Source organism: Prunus mume, linkage group LG3, assembly GCF_029339155.1.
Source record: "Prunus mume cultivar Tortuosa linkage group LG3, ASM2933915v1, whole genome shotgun sequence".
Taxonomy (NCBI): domain Eukaryota; kingdom Viridiplantae; phylum Streptophyta; class Magnoliopsida; order Rosales; family Rosaceae; genus Prunus; species Prunus mume.
This window is the reverse complement of record NC_142700.1, coordinates 7,219,955-7,245,284: the sequence shown is the minus strand read 5'-3', so window position 1 is coordinate 7,245,284 and position 25,330 is coordinate 7,219,955. Positions and strand designations below refer to the sequence as shown.

The 25,330-nt window shown below is 36.1% G+C and overlaps 3 protein-coding genes across 5 annotated transcripts; all 3 read left to right on the top strand.

The window, feature by feature from the left end:
- The first annotated feature begins 272 nt into the window (after nt 1-272).
- On the top strand, nt 273-6,858 carry LOC103325403 (protein ROOT HAIR DEFECTIVE 3 homolog 2-like). Its single transcript, XM_089048660.1, has 17 exons — nt 273-482; nt 570-636; nt 731-833; nt 919-986; nt 1,131-1,205; nt 2,578-2,623; nt 2,708-2,773; nt 2,876-2,950; nt 3,031-3,093; nt 3,205-3,258; nt 3,473-3,631; nt 3,723-3,791; nt 3,879-3,970; nt 5,506-5,584; nt 6,111-6,276; nt 6,347-6,471; nt 6,592-6,858. The coding sequence occupies exons 1-17, from the start codon at nt 335-337 to the stop codon at nt 6,856-6,858; spliced, it is 1,722 nt and encodes a 573-aa protein (XP_088904786.1). The 5' UTR covers nt 273-334.
- Nucleotides 6,859-6,992: 134 nt separating this feature from the next.
- Nucleotides 6,993-20,212, top strand: LOC148918592 (uncharacterized). The gene is given in 33 exon segments (XM_089048659.1): nt 6,993-7,032; nt 7,124-7,294; nt 7,377-7,481; nt 8,237-8,305; nt 8,393-8,484; nt 9,156-9,237; nt 9,763-9,928; nt 9,999-10,123; nt 10,244-10,355; nt 10,358-10,505; nt 10,589-10,685; nt 10,777-10,947; nt 11,030-11,134; nt 11,890-11,958; nt 12,047-12,138; nt 12,810-12,891; nt 13,417-13,582; nt 13,653-13,777; nt 13,898-14,160; nt 14,244-14,340; nt 14,432-14,602; nt 14,685-14,757; nt 14,760-14,788; nt 15,544-15,612; nt 15,701-15,792; nt 16,464-16,545; nt 17,071-17,236; nt 17,307-17,431; nt 17,552-17,814; nt 17,898-17,994; nt 18,086-18,256; nt 19,189-19,253; nt 20,104-20,212. Coding segments are annotated over 32 exon segments (3,846 nt in total). The 5' UTR covers nt 6,993-7,032; nt 7,124-7,126.
- Nucleotides 19,306-24,484, top strand: LOC148918591 (protein ROOT HAIR DEFECTIVE 3 homolog 2-like). Of its 3 annotated transcripts, none has more exons than XM_089049337.1 (9): nt 19,306-19,433; nt 20,104-20,185; nt 20,737-20,871; nt 20,942-21,066; nt 21,187-21,449; nt 21,533-21,629; nt 21,720-21,890; nt 21,974-22,078; nt 24,261-24,484. In XM_089049337.1, exons 3-9 carry the CDS (start codon nt 20,844-20,846, stop codon nt 24,357-24,359), a joined length of 888 nt encoding a protein of 295 aa, XP_088905463.1. In that variant the 5' UTR covers nt 19,306-19,433; nt 20,104-20,185; nt 20,737-20,843; the 3' UTR covers nt 24,360-24,484. The 3 variants fall into 3 exon arrangements, with proteins under 3 accessions (XP_088905463.1, XP_088905461.1, XP_088905462.1); XM_089049335.1 differs by having other exon boundaries at nt 20,706-20,871; XM_089049336.1 differs by lacking the exons at nt 19,306-19,433; nt 20,104-20,185 and adding an exon at nt 20,193-20,619 and having other exon boundaries at nt 20,706-20,871.
- Nucleotides 24,485-25,330: the final 846 nt, after the last annotated feature.

Genomic DNA, 25,330 nt, shown 5'->3' with positions numbered 1-25,330 from the left:
CAGTGTAGAGTAGAGAGAGAGAGAGAGAGAGAGAGAGAGAGAGAAGAGTTAGGTGGCGAATCCTAACTCCAGTTCCTCTGTCTACATTTTTACTCTGTTTATTTGCTCTTCAAGCAAGAAGCTTCACTTCTCTTTTTTTTTCTTTCTTTCTTTTTTGTCAAAAAGCAAGAAGCTTTACTTACTCAGAAGAATAATGCTTGAGTTTCAAAGGAAGCATAGAATCTGGGTCGTCCTGCTCTTCAAGTTTGTATAAGTCGGTGCTTGAAAGTTGGAGGCTTGAAGGCTGCCATATTTGGGCTCTCAGAGTTGGAGATTTTGAGAGAGTATTGTATTTATGGAGGAAGATTACTGCGCCACGGAACTCATCTATGGAGATGGTAAGTTTAATGCTGATGGGCTCCAGAGGTTCGTCAAGGAAGTGAAGCTTGCTGAGTGTGGAGTCTCCTATGGTGTTGTAGCCATCGTGGGTCCTCAGAGCAGCGGTAATTAAAATGAAGCTTTTTACTTTAATCAATTTAATTGATTGAGCTTGAGCAATATGGCGCAATTAATTGCCTATGAAATCACAGGGAAGAGCGCTTTACAGAACCATCTGTTCACTACTAAGTTTAAGGAGATGAATGCAAACAGTGGAAGGTTAGTTTCAGAGCTTTTCAGTTGATCATGTACTCAATTTTATATTTTTGTTTTTCGATTAGGTGCTGTATATGTGTGTATCTGTTTACTTCAGGAGCCAAACTACGAAGGGTATATGGATAGCCAAGTGTGTTGGCATTGAGCCTTGCACGATTGCCATGGATTTGGAGGGTACTGATGGCAGGGATAGAGGCCAGGTAATCAGCTTTTTGTTAAAACCCCACTTTTTAAAAATCAGATTTAATCGCTGTTTGTGCTTCCTGCAATTATATTATCTTCCAGGATGATACATTCAAGAAGCAAAGCACCCTATTTGCTCTGGCAGTTTCAGACATTGTGCTGATAAATATGTAAGCTTACTTCGCGTAGTTTGTTTTAGCAAGATAAAGTTGGTTTGAAATTAGTTTCAACATCTATAATCCTTGGAAACAAGCTTTTGATATCATTATTGCTTATTGAGTGTTTAATTAGGACTTTGCCTTTCATGAATACAGCAAAGGCTATTCAAATTATGCACCCATAATTAATGGTCCTGAATCACAGTTGACGAGGCAGGAAATGTTTAAAAGGTGGGCTAGCTAAAATATACATTAAATCATATCAATCATATCATATGTATGCTTGTTCATAGCTCTATTAACTAATTTTCAATAAGCTTTAACAGAAAATACATATTAAATGCAAACGAAAAACACATACTATCAAAATGAAAATATACTCATAATTGAAAGTGTAACTATGTTAGAGGTATGCTTCATGCGACTATAACTAGCTCCCTTTGTTGCATGCCACGTGGTGATAGAATTTCAAGAACATATAAAATCAACAAAAATAATTATTTTCCTGTTTTACCCTCTCACACAATTAATGCATGAATTTTCTCACCTACTTCTGCCCTTTCGTTTCTCTTCCTGTTTAATACTCGTATCACTTCCGTAGATATATTTTCATAATATTTCTGTTGCTCGTACATGTCTTAATGACTCGGTAAAATATACGTTTTTTTAAAAAGCAAATGTACAATACACGTATATACATATTTTTCATTTTAATACACTCGTTTTTACAAAATTTTGAATAATACAGACAAAATTCATGTATTATACCCATGTTTTTCACATATTATTGAATAAAAATAATATATATTAAAAGCTTTAAATAAATTATTTTAAAATCTTATATAGTGGACGAACGTTACTGTTGTATCTTGCGAAAGTTTTACCAGACAAAACACGTGTGTATGTTATTCTGACTTTTCTCATTCCGTATTTATACTAACTAGGCTATCCACCACAAGAACAAAAATCCAGCATTGATCCCATCTTCTTTCTCAGATTCCATCTTCTAGAAATTGATTCTTCTACCAACAAATAATAAAACAAGGAATCCACCCCTTTTGGTAACAATGTTGGCGCTCGATTTGTTTTTTTCATAAATAATAAGTTATATGGTTGTGTTGGAGTTTTTGCCCCTCGTTCAATAAAAAAACCGAATAAAAAAAGATCTATGTTTGGTTGAGGCGAAAAATAATGAAAAAAAATTCTGATTAAGCAAAACCCAGTTTTAATCTTTTCATTTTCCGATTGTCTTTTCCTTGAGCAATTACCAACTTTCACTGTTAAAAAAAACAGAGGCTAAAGAGAAAGAGGGTGGAGATAGAAAAAGGTTTAGGAATTTTATGGGTTCAGAAGGAGAGAGTTGTGCTTAATATTTTCTTGGATTGGGTGTTCGACCTGGAGCAATTGGTTCTGGATTTTTAGCTCTCGAGGAAGAGAAAGAAAGAGAACAGCGTGGTGAGAGGGAAAAGGAGAAAGGGAAAAGACAAACCTTTACTTGAAACATGACTTTTTATCAGGAAATCAAGTCAATATGATATTACACGTATACATGTATTTTGAAATTAATTTAAGATATTAATTGGAGATTGGATTATATATATAGGTCTCTTGACGGGCAAGACAAACCTTTTCTTGAAACATTTTTTCAGGTACTCTAGAACCATGTCTATATCTCTACTGTCTATCCAGCATTGAATGTCGGTTATTGAAATTCTGGTTTCGAATTTATATAGGTCGTGATGCGCTTTGGCATCCCCCGTAAAACGACATTACTGTTTGTAATACACGATAGTTCAAAGGTCTGGGGCATACTTTTCGAGCTTATTAACGGATTATGTTGTCCACTATAATTTTCTTGTTCCATATTAAATTTTCCTTGTTTGTGGCTGTTTGTACTTTAGACCCCGTTTCAACATTGGCACCCTGGTTCGAGGAAATTTATACTGAATGTATTACTCGGTAAAGCGCTAGAGGAGGTAATTTTGTCTTCAGCACTATGTCGTTTTTATACCTTAGTTGTTTTCTTCGTATCTCTCAGATATTGTAAATTCTGCAGATATGGAATGGAGTTCCGAAGCTCCACGCCTATAAAAGTACCCGCTTCAGTGATTTCTTTAGTGTGAGATCTCTTATATCCTTCTCTACTCTCTGACAGCTTGTGTTCTTTTTAATGTTTTCATTAGAGCTTGTGTTCTTTTTGACATTGATAACAACATTCGTTGACGTGAAGGAAGAAGTAGTTGTTTTGTCTAGTTATGAAGAGAAGGAGAAGTTTAAGGAGGAGGTAACCTCTCTACTATCAGAAGGGTTGCATATGTTTATTAATTCACGCGTGTGGTAGCATCCACTGCAGGGTTGTATATATACATTAATAATATATGAAGAATTGATAGACGTCCTTCCTATCAGGGAAAACACAGTTCTTATCTTTCCTAAGTAAATTCATTCATTGTAAAAGTTTACTATGATACTTACGGGTTATGGCCTGTATCCTGCAGGTTACTGAACTGAGGCAGCGGTTGTCCCATTCTATTTCTCCAGGGGGGTTTGCTGGTGATAGAAGGGGTCTTGTCCCTGCCTCAGGATTTTCCTTTAGTGCACAACAGATTTGGAAAGTAATCAAAGAGAACAAGGACCTGGATCTTCCCGCTCACAAGGTTTCTTAGTTTCTTTTCTTTCCTTTAGAAAATAATTTGTGGTCTTCACTTCTCATATGCATAGAACATATACTGTTGATGATTTAATTAGGTTATGGTTGCTACTGTTCGGTGTGAAGAGATTGCAAACCAGATATTCAATCAATTGATATATGATGAGGTATGTACTCATTTATCTCCATTTTTGAGATGCTTGTATAATATCAGGAAGGTTTAATTGGTCATTTCTTGGATGAACATGAATTAGGGTTGGTTGGCATTGAAAGAAGCTGTCCAAACTGGTCCTGTACAAGGTTTTGGTAAAAGGCTCAGCTCCATTCTAGGCACCTATCTTTCTAAGTAAGTTTCACCCTTGTTTAATATGTTAGTTTAAAATTCCAAAGGTGAACTGTCTGTGTTTGTGATATTCTTATAATTAAACGATGAAAGGAGAGGGATTTGTTAGAACATCTAAGTAGGAGAAGAAACACTATGTATCCTTTCTTTTCTCTTTAGACGGAATTTATGTACTCTACACCACTTTTGTTTTTAACTTATGAAATATATTGCTCTTCATTTGTTTCATTGTAAGAGATTTGGAAGACCATATGCCAGTGAAGTATTGTTACTTTGCTCCTTTTTTATTTATTTATTTGTAGTGTTCTTATTATTCAATAACAATTGTATTTGTGTAAATTGGTGGCATAAGATGTGAGGAAGTGTGTGCACTAATAATATGCTTTAAAATTCTTTTTTCCCCCCTCTAGTTGTAGTAGTTTCAGGTGATTTGATTATATTGTCTCTCTCTCTCTCTCTCTCTCTCGCTCTCTCTCTCTCTCTCTAAAGTAGTCATTCCACACTATTTATATCGTTGTGCCTACTACAAGAAAAAACTTCTTTTTGCTACCAAATGTTTGGCCACCAACACAACTTTGGTCACCCACTGGGGTTATTAGCGAGGAACTTTTGTAATTTCGTTCCAAAAATTTCGTCAGATTTAGGCATGGGTTAAGACTTCAACCAACAGATTGGCGACAAAATCTTTTTGAAGGGCGTCGAAACGATTTGGTTGCTTAAAGGTGTTTCCGACGAAAATCAATTTTCCTCGCCTGTTACTTTCGCCATGAGTCTTGTGACAGCCTGGCGACGAAATGTGTTGGTCGCCAAAAGGTTTTTTCTCTCTTGTTTGTTCTAATGAACCAAACATATATCCTTATGTAAGAGGAAATATTTTTGCTCACCACTTTAACCCAAGATATATGCTGACCACTATTCTTAATACTTGACATGTGTCCATAAGTCTAACAATGGTTGACTTTTACTTTGATTTATGTAACCATGGTTATGTTTATAGACACGTGTCAAGTGTTGAGAAGGGTGGTGATCATATACCTTGGGTTAAAGTGGTGAGGAAAAATACTCCCTATGTAAGGGCTCCGTGTTTTGTATTCCACCAGGTGGAAATAATTATGTCAAAAAATAAAACTTTTCCTAAAGTTTATCCACTCAAAGTTCTAAGGAACCATACTAAACGTGGGGACTAGGCATTAATACTTATGGCCCGACGCTCTTCCTAGCCAAAGTAGGAACAAAATCATTTATTATCCATAAACCGCTTTCAAGATCATATATCTACTATTACCTTATATTAGTTTTGCATTGTCAATTGGATTGACCACATATTCAAATAGTTTTGAAGGCATTTTTCATATGTTACCTAGCAAGCACCAAGTAGCGTTTCCAAGGTGATAGATTTTTAAACGTGTATATGTCTGCAATTATTTGAGTGTGCGTTTTCTATACACTGGAAGTTTAATTGTTAGTGTTGTATGGGCTTTTGTGCTTTCAAGTTCTGACCTTATTTTGTATGTCTTGATCTTGCTTGTGCATCATAGATATGACATAGAGGCCATCTACTTTGACGGAGGTGCAAGAAACGCAAAACGACAACTTTTGGAGTCAAAAGCACTGGATGTATGGCTACTCTCTTCGTCTCTCTAATTTAGCAGAGATTTTAGTTAGGTTTTCAGTTGCTCAGACAATCCTTGGAAATAAGGAGGTCGTGATTAGTAGTGGTTTTTAAGTTTTAGAAGCCTCCAAATTATTTTCAATACCACAATACTCGTGTCCCTAATCTCAAAATGAAGGGCATGATAATTAAGCCAATTGGCAGCCTAAACTTTCTCCCTCAGACCCCCTATCAAAAAGTTCTATAATGTGCACCAAAACATCATTCCCGAAGCATGACTCCATCTAATTAGTTACCAAAACCTTAAAGAGACAAAGATCACTCTGAGAAACTGAATTGACAAGTGGAGCTTGCTTGTTATGTAATAATCGAAAGTAGCATTGCCTGATGTTTATAGTTCATATTGTCTTTAAACCCAACTGATTAAACGGTGGGTTGGATTCGGTGAGCTTGATTTGAGGATTCATAGCAGCGCCACGTACTGATGCAAATTATCATACTTCTAATCTCGCTTTGCTCTTAATTTTCCAGTTTGTTTACCCTGCATACACGAACATGTTGGGACATGTACGTTCCAAAGCGCTTGAAGATTTTAAAGTGAGGCTGGATCAATCATTAAACAAAGGAAGAGGATTTGCTACATATGTTCGTATCTGTACTCACTCTTCCACGCTTGAGTTTGACAAAGGATGTGCAGGTAATTAACATGCTTGTCCACCAAACAGAACCTTTGTTATTAGTACTGCTTAACATGTTTCTCCTTTCAGATGCTGCCGTAATACAAGCTAATTGGGATGCTTCAAGAGTTCGCGAAAAACTTCAACGTGATATAGATGCACATGCATCATCCGTTTGTAGTGCAAAGTTGTCAGAATTGAATGTCAACTATGAGGTAATGTTACGATAATCTATTAAAATCTTGGTTATTATATGACTGAGAATACTTTCAAAGCTAGGTCGATAATTTGCTGTTACTCAAATTTCTCAACGAAAATAACCTTTAAATTTTCAGCAACAACTGTCTGCATCTTTAACTGGACTAGTAAAGACTCTACTTGAAACTGGTGGAAAAGACAGTTGGGCTTCAATAAGAAAACTTCTTAATCGTGAAACTGAAGTTGCTATATCAGAGTTTTCAACTGTAGTTGCCGATTTTGAGTTGGACGAAGCAACAATTGCCGAAATGTTGCAACATTTAAGGGATTTCTCAAGGAATGTGGTGGAGAAAAAAGCAAGGGAAGAGGCTACGAAAATTATGATCCACATGAAGGATCGGTAAAGGACTTGTTGTCAATATATTTTCGCTTCTTTTTTCGTTGTCATTTTGATTGCTTATCATTTCTGTTAAAATGTCTCGGTTTTCCACAGTCTTCAATTATGACAGTGATTCAATGCTTCGAGTTTGGGTGGTAAAGAAGACATTAGAAGTATTACCAAGGACGCTCGCTCTGCGGTAATCATTGGGAACTTTTGTGGAAGAATAGTTATATGTCCGTTTCTGTTAACGTTTTATTTTAGTTTATTTTATTCTATCTTTCTTGCAGTCTATGAAGCTTTTGTCCGTCATGGCTGCCATCCGCTTGGATGAGAAGCCAGATCATATTGAAAAAGTTCTCTTTTCTTCTCTAATGGATGGAGCTGTTACTATTTCATCTTCACAAGATAGGGAAATCGAAGCCTCTGTAGACCCTCTCGCCTCAAGCAATTGGGAAGAGGTACCATTTAATGTGTTTTGCGTTATTTGTAAACTTTTTATCTGATCAAACTGGCTCCTTATTAAAGGTTAATTTGAACTAGGTTTCTTCAAAGAGTACCTTAATTACTCCAGTGCAGTGCCAGTCCTTGTGGAGACAGTTCATAGCGGAGACTGAGAACAGTGTCACTCAAGCTATTTCAGCACATGTACGTTTTATAACTTCTCTTACCTTACGCTTAACTTCAGTATGTTTTCATTTTCATTTAAGCAGTGCTCCTTCAAGAATAAATGGATTTTGTTTTTCCTAAAACTCTTGCATGGATATAAATTTTGGAGATATGAAATATTGGTGTATTTTCTTGCAAATGCAACGGCAACTAGTAGTGTAAACTTGGGAATAGGTTGGGTGCATTGTGTATGACATTTGGGATGGAGTTCTTATTGATGTAGATTGGATTTGGTTAGTAGTGAAAATAAAAGAAACTTCATTTATGTATGAGGTTATGGAACGTATGGAAACACTTACGGCTCATTTGGAACTGCTTCTCTATGCTCATAAGCGCTTTAAAAAAAAATAAAAATTCCAAGTGCTTCTTGGAAAAGCACTTAAAGCACTTCTAAACTTTTTGCCAAACACTGTTAGAAGCGCTTTTAGCCTCTCTAGATGCACTCCCAAATTGGTCCTTAATATTGACAAATGAGCTAAGTCTTGTCTAGTGTTTTTCCTTCCAAGTGAAAATTGATTATTTTTTAACCATATTATATATTTTTTTCATGGTATTTTTCACTAGAATATATATTTTTCACATACTTTTAGTACGCCTTGAAAGGCATACAAGGCTTACATCCTATGTTTCTCACGGGAGGTAAAACGCCTCGGCTTAGGCCTTAGCGTTTTCAAACTTTGCTTCTCATACGCATAGAACATATACATAACTAATTATGTTATTGATTTAATTAGGTTATGGCTGCTACTGCTCGGTGTGAAGAGATAGCCAACCAGAAATTCAGTCAGTTGATCTTTGATGAGGTACTCATTTATCTCCATTTTTAGATGCTTATGCTTAATATGATCGAGAAGGTTTTATTGTTCATTCCTTGGATGAATATGATTTAGGATTGGTTGGCATTGGAAGAAGCTGTCCAAATTGGCCCCGTACAAGGTTTTGGTAAAAGGCTCAGCTCCATTTTAAGCACCTATCTTTTTAAGTAAGTTACACTCTGGTTTAAATATGTGAGTTCAAAATTCCAAAAATGAACAGGGAGTGGTTGTAACTATCTATGTTCATGATTTTCATGTAAATTAAATTATGAAGGGAGGGGGATTTGGTGGAACATCTAATTGGAAGAAGAAACACTATGTTTCCTTTCTTTTTCCCCTTAGCAAGCATTGTACTTTGCACCAATTTTGTTTTGTTTAATCTTGTTCTTTAAGAAAAAAAATTTATGAAGTATTGTTCATCATTTGTTTCATTGTAAAAAAAGGAGATTTGGAAAACCAAATACCAGTTAAGCATAGGGTGTGTCCATTTTGTGTTTCTAAAACGAATCATATGCTATTAGAGCCCATACATCTACTATATTACCGTAGAGTCATAGTAGTTTTACATTGTCTGTTGGATTGACCACTTATTCAAATAGGTTTCTATTCACTTTTTCGCATGCTACGTGCTATGTGCATTGTTTTTTGCCTAACCACTAAAACGAGCAACTACGTAGTGTTTCCTTGTGAGCAGATTCTTAAATGTGTATGTGTCTGCTTATTTGTGTGTGTGCTTTCTATGCATTATTGAAGTTTTTAATGTTAGTGTGTTTGTGGGCTTGTATTGTTTCTAGTTATGACTTTATTTGTATGTCTTGATCCTGCTTGTGCATCATAGATATGACACAGAGGCCACCATCTACTTTGACGAAGGTGCAAGGAACTCAAAACGACAACTGTTGGAGTCAAAAGCGTTGGATGTATGGCTACTCTCTCATCTCTCTAATTTAACAGAGATTTTAGTTAGGTTTTCAATTGCTTAGACAATCCTTGGAAATAAAGAGGTCGTGATTAGTAGTGGTTTTTAAGTTTTAGAAGCCTCCAAATTATTTTCAATACCACATTACTCGTGTCCCTAATCTCAAAATGAAGGGCATGATAATTAAGCCAATTGGCAGCCTAAACTTTCTCCCTCAGATCCCCTATCAAAAAGTTCTATAATGTGCACCAAAACATCATTCCCGAAGCATGACTCCATCTAATTAGTTACCAAAACCTTAAAGAGACAAAGATCACTCTGAGAAACTGAATTGACAAGTAGAGCTTGCTTGTTATGTAATAATAGAAAGTAGCATTGCCTGATGTTTATAGTTTATATTGTCTTTAAACCCAACTGATTAAACGGTGGGTTGGATTCGGTGAGCTTGATTTGAGGATTCATAGCAGCGCCACGTACTGATGCAAATTATCATACTTCTAATCTCGCTTTGCTCTTAATTTTCCAGTTTGTTTACCCTGCATACACGAACATGTTGGGACATGTACGTTCCAAAGCGCTTGAAGATTTTAAAGTGAGGCTGGATCAATCATTAAACAAAGGAAGAGGATTTGCTACATATGTTCGTATCTGTACTCACTCTTCCACGCTTGAGTTTGACAAAGGATGTGCAGGTAATTAACATGCTTGTCCACCAAACAGAACCTTTGTTATTAGTACTGCTTAACATGTTTCTCCTTTCAGATGCTGCCGTAATACAAGCTAATTGGGATGCTTCAAGAGTTCGCGAAAAACTTCAACGTGATATAGATGCACATGCATCATCCGTTTGTAGTGCAAAGTTGTCAGAATTGAATGTCAACTATGAGGTAATGTTACGATAATCTATTAAAATCTTGGTTATTATATGACTGAGAATACTTTCAAAGCTAGGTCGATAATTTGCTGTTACTCAAATTTCTCAACGAAAATAACCTTTAAATTTTCAGCAACAACTGTCTGCATCTTTAACTGGACTAGTAAAGACTCTACTTGAAACTGGTGGAAAAGACAGTTGGGCTTCAATAAGAAAACTTCTTAATCGTGAAACTGAAGTTGCTATATCGAGTTTTCAACTGTAGTTGCCGATTTTGAGTTGGACGAAGCAACAATTGCCGAAATGTTGCAACATTTAAGGGATTTCTCAAGGAATGTGGTGGAGAAAAAAGCAAGGGAAGAGGCTACGAAAATTATGATCCACATGAAGGATCGGTAAAGGACTTGTTGTCAATATATTTTCGCTTCTTTTTTCGTTGTCATTTTGATTGCTTATCATTTCTGTTAAAATGTCTCAGGTTTTCCACAGTCTTCAATTATGACAGTGATTCAATGCTTCGGGTTTGGACTGGTAAAGAAGACATTAGAAGTATTACCAAGGACGCTCGCTCTGCGGTAATCATTGGGAACTTTTGTGGAAGAATAGTTATATGTCCGTTTCTGTTAACGTTTTATTTTAGTTTATTTTATTCTATCTTTCTTGCAGTCTATGAAGCTTTTGTCCGTCATGGCTGCCATCCGCTTGGATGAGAAGCCAGATCATATTGAAAAAGTTCTCTTTTCTTCTCTAATGGATGGAGCTGTTACTATTTCATCTTCACAAGATAGGGAAATCGAAGCCTCTGTAGACCCTCTCGCCTCAAGCAATTGGGAAGAGGTACCATTTAATGTGTTTTGCGTTATTTGTAAACTTTTTATCTGATCAAACTGGCTCCTTATTAAAGGTTAATTTGAACTAGGTTTCTTCAAAGAGTACCTTAATTACTCCAGTGCAGTGCCAGTCCTTGTGGAGACAGTTCATAGCGGAGACTGAGAACAGTGTCACTCAAGCTATTTCAGCACATGTACGTTTTATAACTTCTCTTACCTTACGCTTAACTTCAGTATGTTTTCATTTTCATTTAAGCAGTGCTCCTTCAAGAATAAATGGATTTTGTTTTTCCTAAAACTCTTGCATGGATATAAATTTTGGAGATATGAAATATTGGTGTATTTTCTTGCAAATGCAACGGCAACTAGTAGTGTAAACTTGGGAATAGGTTGGGTGCATTGTGTATGACATTTGGGATGGAGTTCTTATTGATGTAGATTGGATTTGGTTAGTAGTGAAAATAAAAGAAACTTCATTTATGTATGAGGTTATGGAACGTATGGAAACACTTACGGCTCATTTGGAACTGCTTCTCTATGCTCATAAGCGCTTTAAAAAAAAATAAAAATTCCAAGTGCTTCTTGGAAAAGCACTTAAAGCACTTCTAAACTTTTTGCCAAACACTGTTAGAAGCGCTTTTAGCCTCTCTAGATGCACTCCCAAATTGGTCCTTAATATTGACAAATGAGCTAAGTCTTGTCTAGTGTTTTTCCTTCCAAGTGAAAATTGATTATTTTTTAACCATATTATATATTTTTTTCATGGTATTTTTCACTAGAATATATATTTTTCACATACTTTTAGTACGCCTTGAAAGGCATACAAGGCTTACATCCTATGTTTCTCACGGGAGGTAAAACGCCTCGGCTTAGGCCTTAGCGTTTTCAAACTTTGCTTCTCATACGCATAGAACATATACATAACTAATTATGTTATTGATTTAATTAGGTTATGGCTGCTACTGCTCGGTGTGAAGAGATAGCCAACCAGAAATTCAGTCAGTTGATCTTTGATGAGGTACTCATTTATCTCCATTTTTTAGATGCTTATGCTTAATATGATCGAGAAGGTTTTATTGTTCATTCCTTGGATGAATATGATTTAGGATTGGTTGGCATTGGAAGAAGCTGTCCAAATTGGCCCCGTACAAGGTTTTGGTAAAAGGCTCAGCTCCATTTTAAGCACCTATCTTTTTAAGTAAGTTACACTCTGGTTTAAATATGTGAGTTCAAAATTCCAAAAATGAACAGGGAGTGGTTGTAACTATCTATGTTCATGATTTTCATGTAAATTAAATTATGAAGGGAGGGGGATTTGGTGGAACATCTAATTGGAAGAAGAAACACTATGTTTCCTTTCTTTTTCCCCTTAGCAAGCATTGTACTTTGCACCAATTTTGTTTTGTTTAATCTTGTTCTTTAAGAAAAAAAATTTATGAAGTATTGTTCATCATTTGTTTCATTGTAAAAAAAGGAGATTTGGAAAACCAAATACCAGTTAAGCATAGGGTGTGTCCATTTTGTGTTTCTAAAACGAATCATATGCTATTAGAGCCCATACATCTACTATATTACCGTAGAGTCATAGTAGTTTTACATTGTCTGTTGGATTGACCACTTATTCAAATAGGTTTCTATTCACTTTTTCGCATGCTACGTGCTATGTGCATTGTTTTTTGCCTAACCACTAAAACGAGCAACTACGTAGTGTTTCCTTGTGAGCAGATTCTTAAATGTGTATGTGTCTGCTTATTTGTGTGTGTGCTTTCTATGCATTATTGAAGTTTTTAATGTTAGTGTGTTTGTGGGCTTGTATTGTTTCTAGTTATGACTTTATTTGTATGTCTTGATCCTGCTTGTGCATCATAGATATGACACAGAGGCCACCATCTACTTTGACGAAGGTGCAAGGAACTCAAAACGACAACTGTTGGAGTCAAAAGCGTTGGATGTATGGCTACTCTCTCATCTCTCTAATTTAACAGAGATTTTAGTTAGGTTTTCAATTGCTTAGACAATCCTTGGAAATAAAGAGGTCGTGATTAGTAGTGGTTTTTAAGTTTTAGAAGCCTCCAAATTATTTTCAATACCACATTACTCGTGTCCCTAATCTCAAAATGAAGGGCATGATAATTAAGCCAATTGGCAGCCTAAACTTTCTCCCTCAGATCCCCTATCAAAAAGTTCTATAATGTGCACCAAAACATCATTCCCGAAGCATGACTCCATCTAATTAGTTACCAAAACCTTAAAGAGACAAAGATCACTCTGAGAAACTGAATTGACAAGTAGAGCTTGCTTGTTATGTAATAATAGAAAGTAGCATTGCCTGATGTTTATAGTTTATATTGTCTTTAAACCCAACTGATTAAACGGTGGGTTGGATTCGGTGAGCTTGATTTGAGGATTCATAGCAGCGCCACGTACTGATGCAAATTATCATACTTCTAATCTCGCTTTGCTCTTAATTTTCCAGTTTGTTTACCCTGCATACACGAACATGTTGGGACATGTACGTTCCAAAGCGCTTGAAGATTTTAAAGTGAGGCTGGATCAATCATTAAACAAAGGAAGAGGATTTGCTACATATGTTCGTATCTGTACTCACTCTTCCACGCTTGAGTTTGACAAAGGATGTGCAGGTAATTAACATGCTTGTCCACCAAACAGAACCTTTGTTATTAGTACTGCTTAACATGTTTCTCCTTTCAGATGCTGCCGTAATACAAGCTAATTGGGATGCTTCAAGAGTTCGCGAAAAACTTCAACGTGATATAGATGCACATGCATCATCCGTTTGTAGTGCAAAGTTGTCAGAATTGAATGTCAACTATGAGGTAATGTTACGATAATCTATTAAAATCTTGGTTATTATATGACTGAGAATACTTTCAAAGCTAGGTCGATAATTTGCTGTTACTCAAATTTCTCAACGAAAATAACCTTTAAATTTTCAGCAACAACTGTCTGCATCTTTAACTGGACTAGTAAAGACTCTACTTGAAACTGGTGGAAAAGACAGTTGGGCTTCAATAAGAAAACTTCTTAATCGTGAAACTGAAGTTGCTATATCAGAGTTTTCAACTGTAGTTGCCGATTTTGAGTTGGACGAAGCAACAATTGCCGAAATGTTGCAACATTTAAGGGATTTCTCAAGGAATGTGGTGGAGAAAAAAGCAAGGGAAGAGGCTACGAAAATTATGATCCACATGAAGGATCGGTAAAGGACTTGTTGTCAATATATTTTCGCTTCTTTTTTCGTTGTCATTTTGATTGCTTATCATTTCTGTTAAAATGTCTCAGGTTTTCCACAGTCTTCAATTATGACAGTGATTCAATGCTTCGGGTTTGGACTGGTAAAGAAGACATTAGAAGTATTACCAAGGACGCTCGCTCTGCGGTAATCATTGGGAACTTTTGTGGAAGAATAGTTATATGTCCGTTTCTGTTAACGTTTTATTTTAGTTTATTTTATTCTATCTTTCTTGCAGTCTATGAAGCTTTTGTCCGTCATGGCTGCCATCCGCTTGGATGAGAAGCCAGATCATATTGAAAAAGTTCTCTTTTCTTCTCTAATGGATGGAGCTGTTACTATTTCATCTTCACAAGATAGGGAAATCGAAGCCTCTGTAGACCCTCTCGCCTCAAGCAATTGGGAAGAGGTACCATTTAATGTGTTTTGCGTTATTTGTAAACTTTTTATCTGATCAAACTGGCTCCTTATTAAAGGTTAATTTGAACTAGGTTTCTTCAAAGAGTACCTTAATTACTCCAGTGCAGTGCCAGTCCTTGTGGAGACAATTCATAGCGGAGACGAGAACAGTGTCACTCAAGCTATTTCAGCACATGTACGTTTTATAACTTCTCTTACCTTACGCTTAACTTCAGTATGTTTTCATTTTCATTTAAGCAGTGCTCCTTCAAGAATAAATGGATTTTGTTTTTCCTAAAACTCTTGCATGGATATAAATTTTGGAGATATGAAATATTGGTGTATTTTCTTGCAAATGCAACGGCAACTAGTAGTGTAAACTTGGGAATAGGTTGGGTGCATTGTGTATGACATTTGGGATGGAGTTCTTATTGATGTAGATTGGATTTGGTTAGTAGTGAAAATAAAAGAAACTTCATTTATGTATGAGGTTATGGAACGTATGGAAACACTTACGGCTCATTTGGAACTGCTTCTCTATGCTCATAAGCGCTTTAAAAAAAAATAAAAATTCCAAGTGCTTCTTGGAAAAGCACTTAAAGCACTTCTAAACTTTTTGCCAAACACTGTTAGAAGCGCTTTTAGCCTCTCTAGATGCACTCCCAAATTGGTCCTTAATATTGACAAATGAGCTAAGTCTTGTCTAGTGTTTTTCCTTCCAAGTGAAAATTGATTATTTTTTAACCATATTATATATTTTTTTCATGGTATTTTTCACTAGAATATATATTTTTCACATACTTTTAGTACGCCTTGAAAGGCATACAAGGCTTACATCCTATGTTTCTCACGGGAGGTAAAACGCCTCGGCTTAGGCCTTAGCGTTTTCAAACTTTGCTTCTCATACGCATAGAACATATACATAACTAATTATGTTATTGATTTAATTAGGTTATGGCTGCTACTGCTCGGTGTGAAGAGATAGCCAACCAGAAATTCAGTCAGTTGATCTTTGATGAGGTACTCATTTATCTCCATTTTTTAGATGCTTATGCTTAATATGATCGAGAAGGTTTTATTGTTCATTCCTTGGATGAATATGATTTAGGATTGGTTGGCATTGGAAGAAGCTGTCCAAATTGGCCCCGTACAAGGTTTTGGTAAAAGGCTCAGCTCCATTTTAAGCACCTATCTTTTTAAGTAAGTTACACTCTGGTTTAAATATGTGAGTTCAAAATTCCAAAAATGAACAGGGAGTGGTTGTAACTATCTATGTTCATGATTTTCATGTAAATTAAATTATGAAGGGAGGGGGATTTGGTGGAACATCTAATTGGAAGAAGAAACACTATGTTTCCTTTCTTTTTCCCCTTAGCAAGCATTGTACTTTGCACCAATTTTGTTTTGTTTAATCTTGTTCTTTAAGAAAAAAAATTTATGAAGTATTGTTCATCATTTGTTTCATTGTAAAAAAAGGAGATTTGGAAAACCAAATACCAGTTAAGCATAGGGTGTGTCCATTTTGTGTTTCTAAAACGAATCATATGCTATTAGAGCCCATACATCTACTATATTACCGTAGAGTCATAGTAGTTTTACATTGTCTGTTGGATTGACCACTTATTCAAATAGGTTTCTATTCACTTTTTCGCATGCTACGTGCTATGTGCATTGTTTTTTGCCTAACCACTAAAACGAGCAACTACGTAGTGTTTCCTTGTGAGCAGATTCTTAAATGTGTATGTGTCTGCTTATTTGTGTGTGTGCTTTCTATGCATTATTGAAGTTTTTAATGTTAGTGTGTTTGTGGGCTTGTATTGTTTCTAGTTATGACTTTATTTGTATGTCTTGATCCTGCTTGTGCATCATAGATATGACACAGAGGCCACCATCTACTTTGACGAAGGTGCAAGGAACTCAAAACGACAACTGTTGGAGTCAAAAGCGTTGGATGTATGGCTACTCTCTCATCTCTCTAATTTAACAGAGATTTTAGTTAGGTTTTCAATTGCTTAGACAATCCTTGGAAATAAAGAGGTCGTGATTAGTAGTGGTTTTTAAGTTTTAGAAGCCTCCAAATTATTTTCAATACCACATTACTCGTGTCCCTAATCTCAAAATGAAGGGCATGATAATTAAGCCAATTGGCAGCCTAAACTTTCTCCCTCAGATCCCCTATCAAAAAGTTCTATAATGTGCACCAAAACATCATTCCCGAAGCATGACTCCATCTAATTAGTTACCAAAACCTTAAAGAGACAAAGATCACTCTGAGAAACTGAATTGACAAGTAGAGCTTGCTTGTTATGTAATAATAGAAAGTAGCATTGCCTGATGTTTATAGTTTATATTGTCTTTAAACCCAACTGATTAAACGGTGGGTTGGATTCGGTGAGCTTGATTTGAGGATTCATAGCAGCGCCACGTACTGATGCAAATTATCATACTTCTAATCTCGCTTTGCTCTTAATTTTCCAGTTTGTTTACCCTGCATACACGAACATGTTGGGACATGTACGTTCCAAAGCGCTTGAAGATTTTAAAGTGAGGCTGGATCAATCATTAAACAAAGGAAGAGGATTTGCTACATATGTTCGTATCTGTACTCACTCTTCCACGCTTGAGTTTGACAAAGGATGTGCAGGTAATTAACATGCTTGTCCACCAAACAGAACCTTTGTTATTAGTACTGCTTAACATGTTTCTCCTTTCAGATGCTGCCGTAATACAAGCTAATTGGGATGCTTCAAGAGTTCGCGAAAAACTTCAACGTGATATAGATGCACATGCATCATCCGTTTGTAGTGCAAAGTTGTCAGAATTGAATGTCAACTATGAGGTAATGTTACGATAATCTATTAAAATCTTGGTTATTATATGACTGAGAATACTTTCAAAGCTAGGTCGATAATTTGCTGTTACTCAAATTTCTCAACGAAAATAACCTTTAAATTTTCAGCAACAACTGTCTGCATCTTTAACTGGACTAGTAAAGACTCTACTTGAAATCGGTGGAAAAGACAGTTGGGCTTCAATAAGAAAACTTCTTAATCGTGAAACTGAAGTTGCTATATCAGAGTTTTCAACTGTAGTTGCCGATTTTGAGTTGGACGAAGCAACAATTGCCGAAATGTTGCAACATTTAAGGGATTTCTCAAGGAATGTGGTGGAGAAAAAAGCAAGGGAAGAGGCTACGAAAATTATGATCCACATGAAGGATCGGTAAAGGACTTGTTGTCAATATATTTTCGCTTCTTTTTTCGTTGTCATTTTGATTGCTTATCATTTCTGTTAAAATGTCTCAGGTTTTCCACAGTCTTCAATTATGACAGTGATTCAATGCTTCGGGTTTGGACTGGTAAAGAAGACATTAGAAGTATTACCAAGGACGCTCGCTCTGCGGTAATCATTGGGAACTTTTGTGGAAGAATAGTTATATGTCCGTTTCTGTTAACGTTTTATTTTAGTTTATTTTATTCTATCTTTCTTGCAGTCTATGAAGCTTTTGTCCGTCATGGCTGCCATCCGCTTGGATGAGAAGCCAGATCATATTGAAAAAGTTCTCTTTTCTTCTCTAATGGATGGAGCTGTTACTGTTTCATCTTCACAAGATAGGGAAATCGAAGCCTCTGTAGACCCTCTCGCCTCAAGCAATTGGGAAGAGGTACCATTTAATGTGTTTTGCGTTATTTGTAAACTTTGTATCTGATCAAAACTGTTCCTTATTAAAGGTTAATTTGAACTAGGTTTCTTCAAAGAGTACCTTAATTACTCCAGTGCAGTGCCAGTCCTTGTGGAGACAATTCATAGCGGAGACGAGAACAGTGTCACTCAAGCTATTTCAGCACATGTACGTTTTATAACTTCTCTTACCTTACGCTTAACTTCAGTATGTTTTCATTTTCATTTAAGCAGTGCTCCTTCAAGAATAAATGGATTTTGTTTTTCCTAAAACTCTTGCATGGATATAAATTTTGGAGATATGAAATATTGGTGTATTTTCTTGCAAATGCAACGGCAACTAGTAGTGTAAACTTGGGAATATGTTGGGTGCATTGTGTATGACATTTGGGATGGAGTTCTTATTGATATAGATTGGATTTGGTTAGTAGTGAAAATAAAAGAAACTTCATTTATGTATGAGGTTATGGAACATATGGAAACACTTACGGCTCATTTGGAACTGCTTCTCTATGCGCTTTTAAAAAAAAAAAAATTCCAAGTGCTTCTGGAAAAGCACTTAAAGCGCTTCTAAACTTTTTGTCAAACACTGTCAGAAGCGCTTTTAGCCTCTCTAGATGCACTCCCAAATTGGTCCTTAATATTGACAAATGAGCTAAGTCTTGTCTAGTGTTTTTCCTTCCAAGTGAAAATTGATTATTTTTTAACCATATTATATATTTGTTTCATGGTATTTTTCACTAGAATATATATTTTGCACATACTTTTAGTACGCCTTGAAAGGCATACAAGGCTTACATCCTATGTTTCTCACGGGAGGTAAAACGCCTCGGCTTAAGCCTTAGCGTTTTCAAACTTTGCTTCTCATACGCATAGAACATATACATAACTAATTATGTTACTTGATTTAATTAGGTTATGGCTACTGCTCGGTGTGAAGAGATAGCCAACCAGAAATTCAGTCAGTTGATCTTGATGAGGTACTCATTTATCTCCATTTTTTAGATGCTTATGCTTAATATGATCGAGAAGGTTTTATTGTTCATTCCTTGGATGAATATGATTTAGGATTGGTTGGCATTGGAAGAAGCTGTCCAAATTGGCCCCGTACAAGGTTTTGGTAAAAGGCTCAGCTCCATTTTAAGCACCTATCTTTTTAAGTAAGTTACACTCTGGTTTAAATATGTGAGTTCAAAATTCCAAAAATGAACAGGGAGTGGTTGTAACTATATATGTTCATGATTTTCATGTAAATTAAATTATGAAGGGAGGGGGATTTGGTGGAACATCTAATTGGAAGAAGAAAAACTATGTTTCCTTCTTTTTCCCCTTAGCAAGCATTGTACTTTGCACCAATTTTGTTTTGTTTAATCTTGTTCTTTAAGAAAAAAAACTTATGAAGTATTGTTCATCATTTGTTTCATTGTAAAAAAAGGAGATTTGGAAAACCAAATACCAGTTAAGCATAGGGTGTGTCCATTTTGTGTTTCTAAAACGAATCATATGCTATTAGAGCCCATACATCTACTATATTACCGTAGAGTCATAGTAGTTTTACATTGTCTGTTGGATTGACCACTTATTCAAATAGGTTTCTATTCACTTTTTCGCATGCTACGTGATATGTGCATTGTTTTTTGCCTAACCACTAAAACGAGCAACTACGTAGTGTTTCCTTGTGAGCAGATTCTTAAATGTGTATGTGTCTGCTTATTTGTGTGTGTGCTTTCTATGCATTATTGAAGTTTTTGTTGTTAGTGTGTTTATGGGCTTGTATTGTTTCTAGTTATGACTTTATTGGTATGTCTTGATCCTGCTTGTGCATCATAGATATGACACAGAGGCTACCATCTACTTTGATGAAGGTGCAAGGAACTCAAAACGACAACTGTTGGAGTCAAAAGCGTTGGATGTATGGCTACTCTCTTCATCTCTCTAATCTAACAGAGATTTTAGTTAGGTTTTCAGCTGCTTAGACAATCCTTGGAAATAAGGAGGTCGTGATTAGTAGTGGTTTTTAAGTTTTAGTAGCCTCTAAATTATTTTCAATACCACATTACACACTCGTGTCTCGGGAACCCATCTCAAAATGAAAGGCATGATAATGACGCTTGGCTGCCTAAACTTTCTCCCTCAGGTAGCCCTATGAAAAAGTTGTAAAATGTGCAGAAAAACGTCATTAAGGAAGCATGACTTCTTCTAATTAGTTACCAAAAGCTTCGGTTGACAAAGCTCACTCTGAGAACCTGAATTGACAAATGGAGTTTCCTTGTTATTTAATACTTGAAAGTAGCATTGCCTGATGTTTATAGTTCAGATTGTCTTTAAACCAGAACTTATTAAAAGGTGGGTTTTGAGAATTCATTACAGCCACTAATGTCAGTTATCATGCTTATTTTAGTTTAAATCTTCCTTTACTCTTAATTTTCCAGTTTGTTTACCCTGCGTACACGACTATGCTAGGACATGTACATTCTAAAGTGCTTAAAGATTTTAAAGTGAGGCTGGAACAATCGTTAAACAAAGGAGAAGGATTTACTTTATCTGTTCGTACCTGTACTCAGTCTTCTATGCTTGAGTTTGACAAAGGATGTGCAGGTAATTAACATATTTGTCCACCAAACAAAACCTTTGTTATTAGTACTACTTAACATGTTTCTCCTTTCAGATGCTGCCATACAACAAGCTAATTGGGATGCTTCAAGAGTTCGTGAAAAACTTCAACATGATATAGATGCACATGCATCATCCATTTGTAGTGCAAAGTTGTCAGAATTGAATTTCAATTATGAGGTAATCTTATAATAATCTGTTATAATCTTGGGTATTATATGACTTAGAATACTTTTAAAGTTGTGCTGATAATATGTTGTTACTCAAATTTCTTAACGAAAATAAGCTTTAATTTTGCAGAGACAACTGTCTGCATCTTTAACTGGACCAGTAGAGGCTCTACTTGAAACTGGTGGAAAAGACACTTGGGCTTCAATAAGAAAACTACTTAATCGTGAAACTGAAGTTGCAATATCAAATTTTTCGACTGCAATTTCCGATTTTGAATTGGACAAAGAAACAATTGCCAAAATGTTGCAACATTTAAGGGATTACTCAAGGAATGTGGTGGAGAAAGTTGCAAGAGAAGAGGCTACAAAAATTATGATCCACATGAAGGATCGGTAGAGGACTTGTTGTCAATATATTTTCTCTTCTTTTTTCCTTGTCATTTTGGTTGCTTATCATCTATGTTAACATTTCTTAGGTTTTTCAGAGTCTTCAATTGTGACAGTGGTTCCATGCCTCGGGTTTGGACTGAGAAAGAAGACATCAGAAGTGTTACTAAGGATGCTCGCTCTGCAGTAATCATTGGGAACTTTTGTGAAGGAATATTATCTGTCCTTTTGTGTTAAAGTGATATTTTAATGTCTTTTATTATATATTTCTTGCAGGCTTTGCACCTTTTGTCAATCATGGCTGCCATCCGCTTGGATGAGAGGCCAGATAATATTGAAAAAGTTCTGTTTTCTTCTCTGATGGATGAAACTGTTACTGTTTCATCTTCACAAGATAGGAGAATAGGAGCTTCTGCATACCCTCTTGCCTCAAGCACTTGGGAAGAGGTACCATTTTATGGGTTGTGGTTCATTTGTATAAGTTTTCTATCATGAAACTGGTTTCTTATTAAAGGTTAACTCTCAACTAGGTTTCTTCAAAAGATACCTTAATTACTCCAGTGCAGTGCAAGTCCTTGTGGGAAGAGTTCAAAACAGAGACTGAGTTTAGTGTCACTGAAGCTATTTTAGCGCAGGTATATTTTATAACTTCTTTTGTATGGATTTGAATTATGGAGATCTAACTAGTGATGTATGTGTAGAAACTGATTTTCCCTTATCTTATCCATATGATCATTATACAATATATATATATATAAAAGTCTGTAGAGAATAATCTACAGTTACAACAATTCATTATCACAAATATAAATATGGAGTTATGACATAATAACAACATAACTGACAACTAACAATTTTCTATCATTAGTAGGATTAACTATTGTAACTGAAATACTATTATAACTCCCTAATACTCCCCCGCAAATCGAGCGCACAGCATAGCAAGATTTGAATGAATAAACGACATGGTGATGGAGATGGCAGTAGCAGTGGTCTGTAGTAGTCTAGTAAGGGAAACAAAAAAGAAGAACTCCATAGGTGCAACAACGGCTTGAGAGAAACAAAGTAACATAAAAATAAAAATAACGCCCATTGAAAGGCAGCAAGTAAAGGAGCGCATGGGCTCATGGAAGGAAGGAATAAAATGACAAGCTGACATACAAGTCAAATGTACCTAGGAAACAACTCTAGGCACCTGAGAAACATAACTCTACGTAGGAATCACCTCTAGGTAGGATAAAGAGCATGCGATAAGCAGGAAAATAAAGGGATGGGGAAGTGAAACCCATCATCAAGTGGGAAAGGCCAGAAAGTCGTGCACAAAGAGAGAGACACAATTTTAAAAGTAAAGGGATGGGGAAGAAAAAAAAACACAAAAAAAAAAAGAAACACTTGCCAAGTGAGACAGAGAAAGGAAAAGAGAGTGTGGGCAAAACACATAGAGTTAAAATCTTTTCAAAATAAAGATGAAAAAAAAAAGAAAAGAAAGAAAGAGATGAGAAACGGTAACACCCATCAAAAGGAGAAAGTAGGCAAGAGAGGGAGAGAGAACAAGAGGCAAGAGACAACCCATGAAAAGGAAAGGAAACTCAAGATGGCAGAGACAACCCATGACAGGGAGAGAGACAACACAATTGAAAAGAAGAGAAGAGAATACCTAGTAACATAAAAGAATTATAAAGAAAAGAAAACAATACCCTTGTAATAGAGAAGAAGAAAGGCAGTGCAAGACAACATTGAAGAAGACAGAGACCAACAGTAAAATCAAAGAAAGAGATTGGGCTTAAGAGTGGAGAAGAACACAGGTTGAGCATAGATAGAGCGTGAGAGGCCGATACCACAGAGAGAGAGAGAGAGAGAGAGAGAGAGAGAGAGAGAGAGAGAGTTCAAAGGGACTAACGACAGTGAAGCACAGCAGGACAGAGACAAAGGCCGACTAGGATAAGGCTTGGCGAGCGAGGCTCAATCTTCAATAGAGAGCATAAGAAGGAGAAATGGCTCAATCATCAACAAAGAGCTAGACACGGAGAGAGTGAAAGATAAAGGCTCAACAATGATCAGAGAGCTTGACAAGGAGCGTTGAAAAATAAAAGGAAATGGCAGCGGCAGAGAGAAAGAAAAACAAAATTACTGATTATAGAAGGGAGGAGAAGATGGAGAACTATACATAAGCAAACACCCTTTCGGGCGAGGAGAGCCAACGACTCTCAATGTTGGCAAATGAAGGATCGCTAATTGGCGTTAGCCATTAGCTCTAATACCATGTAGAAACTAATTTTCCCTTATCTTATTCATATGATCATTACACAATATATATATATATATATAAAGTCTATAGAGAATAATCTACAGTTACAACAATTCATTATCACAAACATAAATATGGAGTTATGGCATAATAACAACGTAACTGACAACTAACAATTTTCTATCATTAGTAGGATTAACTATTGTAACTGAAATACTATTGTAACTCCCTAATAGTATGTACTTGGAAATGCAATGGGCAAGTAGTCGTAGAAACTTTGAAATATGATGTGTGCATTGTGCATGACATTTGGGATGGAGTTCTTATTCATGTAGATTGGATTTGGTTTAGTAGTGAAAAAAGAAACATTGTATATATGAAGTTCCGGAACGAAACACTTAATATTGGAAAATGAGCTAATTCTTGACTTGGTAACGGCAAGTTTATGTATTCTTGTTTTTCTACAAAGAAAACCCGGCATCCTAATATTTTTAACCAATCTTTATGTTTAGAAGTTCAATTTAATCCTGCAAACGTATGTATGATGCTGTTTGCTTTTGTATTCTCAGGAGGCTTACAAACAGAGTAACAACTGGTTGCCTCCTCCGTGGGCTACTATGGCGATTGTCATTCATGGTTTCAACCAATTTATGCACCTTTCAAAGTAATTATGGCCGTTCATAGTACTAAGTTCGTGCACATTGTTAATTACTTGGAAGTCCCAACTGTCTTGTCCATCTATCAAACATTGTTCCTTTTCTCTTCAAATGAAACAGTGGTTCTGTTTGTTGCATATTTTGTTTATAAGAAATGATTAGTTTTTATTGATAAAAAACAAAAGTACGAAGTAACGATGAGTAAAACAAAATGGTACAGCATGTTTAATTGATCTGAAGAGAATCAAGTACAACAAAAATTTGACTAAAATCCCCGATTATGCAACTAGAAGCACATGTACTCAAACCTGCAATACAGATTTGCCGCGTAACTGCAGAAACATCAAATTCGTATTGAAAGCCAAAAGCTAAATAGAAATAAAATAACCTATAAAGATAAGACAAACCACAACAAACTTCTAAAGAGTTCATGGGTTATTAGACTTAAACAAACTCCTCCAGAGGAACCCGAAGAGAGACATAGCGCCATATCAGCTATTGTAAACCCGACGCAAGCCGACATCGTCGTTAAATGCATGGGCCAAAAGATGACGACTATTTCATGGCCATAACATCGTTTCAAGGCAAATGCTTCCGCATCACAAAAAAAGAGAACAAAGAAGGTGGGGAAGGGAGGGAAGGAGAGGAGAGGTGATGAGGAGAAGAAAGGGGAGGCGAGTAGGGAGGGAGGCCACTGCGGGACGATGGTTGAGATTTTTCCTTAGGGTTTTTCTACCATAATAGTAAACTCCCTATTTAGTTTAAACCAAAGCTCCCTAGTTTTATCTACAAGGGGAAGGGAAGATTCTCTCTCACACGCTACCAAAGTGTTATGAGGATGATGCAGGATGCATAGGACCTAGATTTATTAGTTTCCTAATGTATTTGTTAGTTTCCTAGATTCTGTAGTTTTCCCAATTCTAGTAGGATTTCATCTTTTCCAGATTTCTAGGTTTAAGTTTCCTATTTTATTAGGATATCTA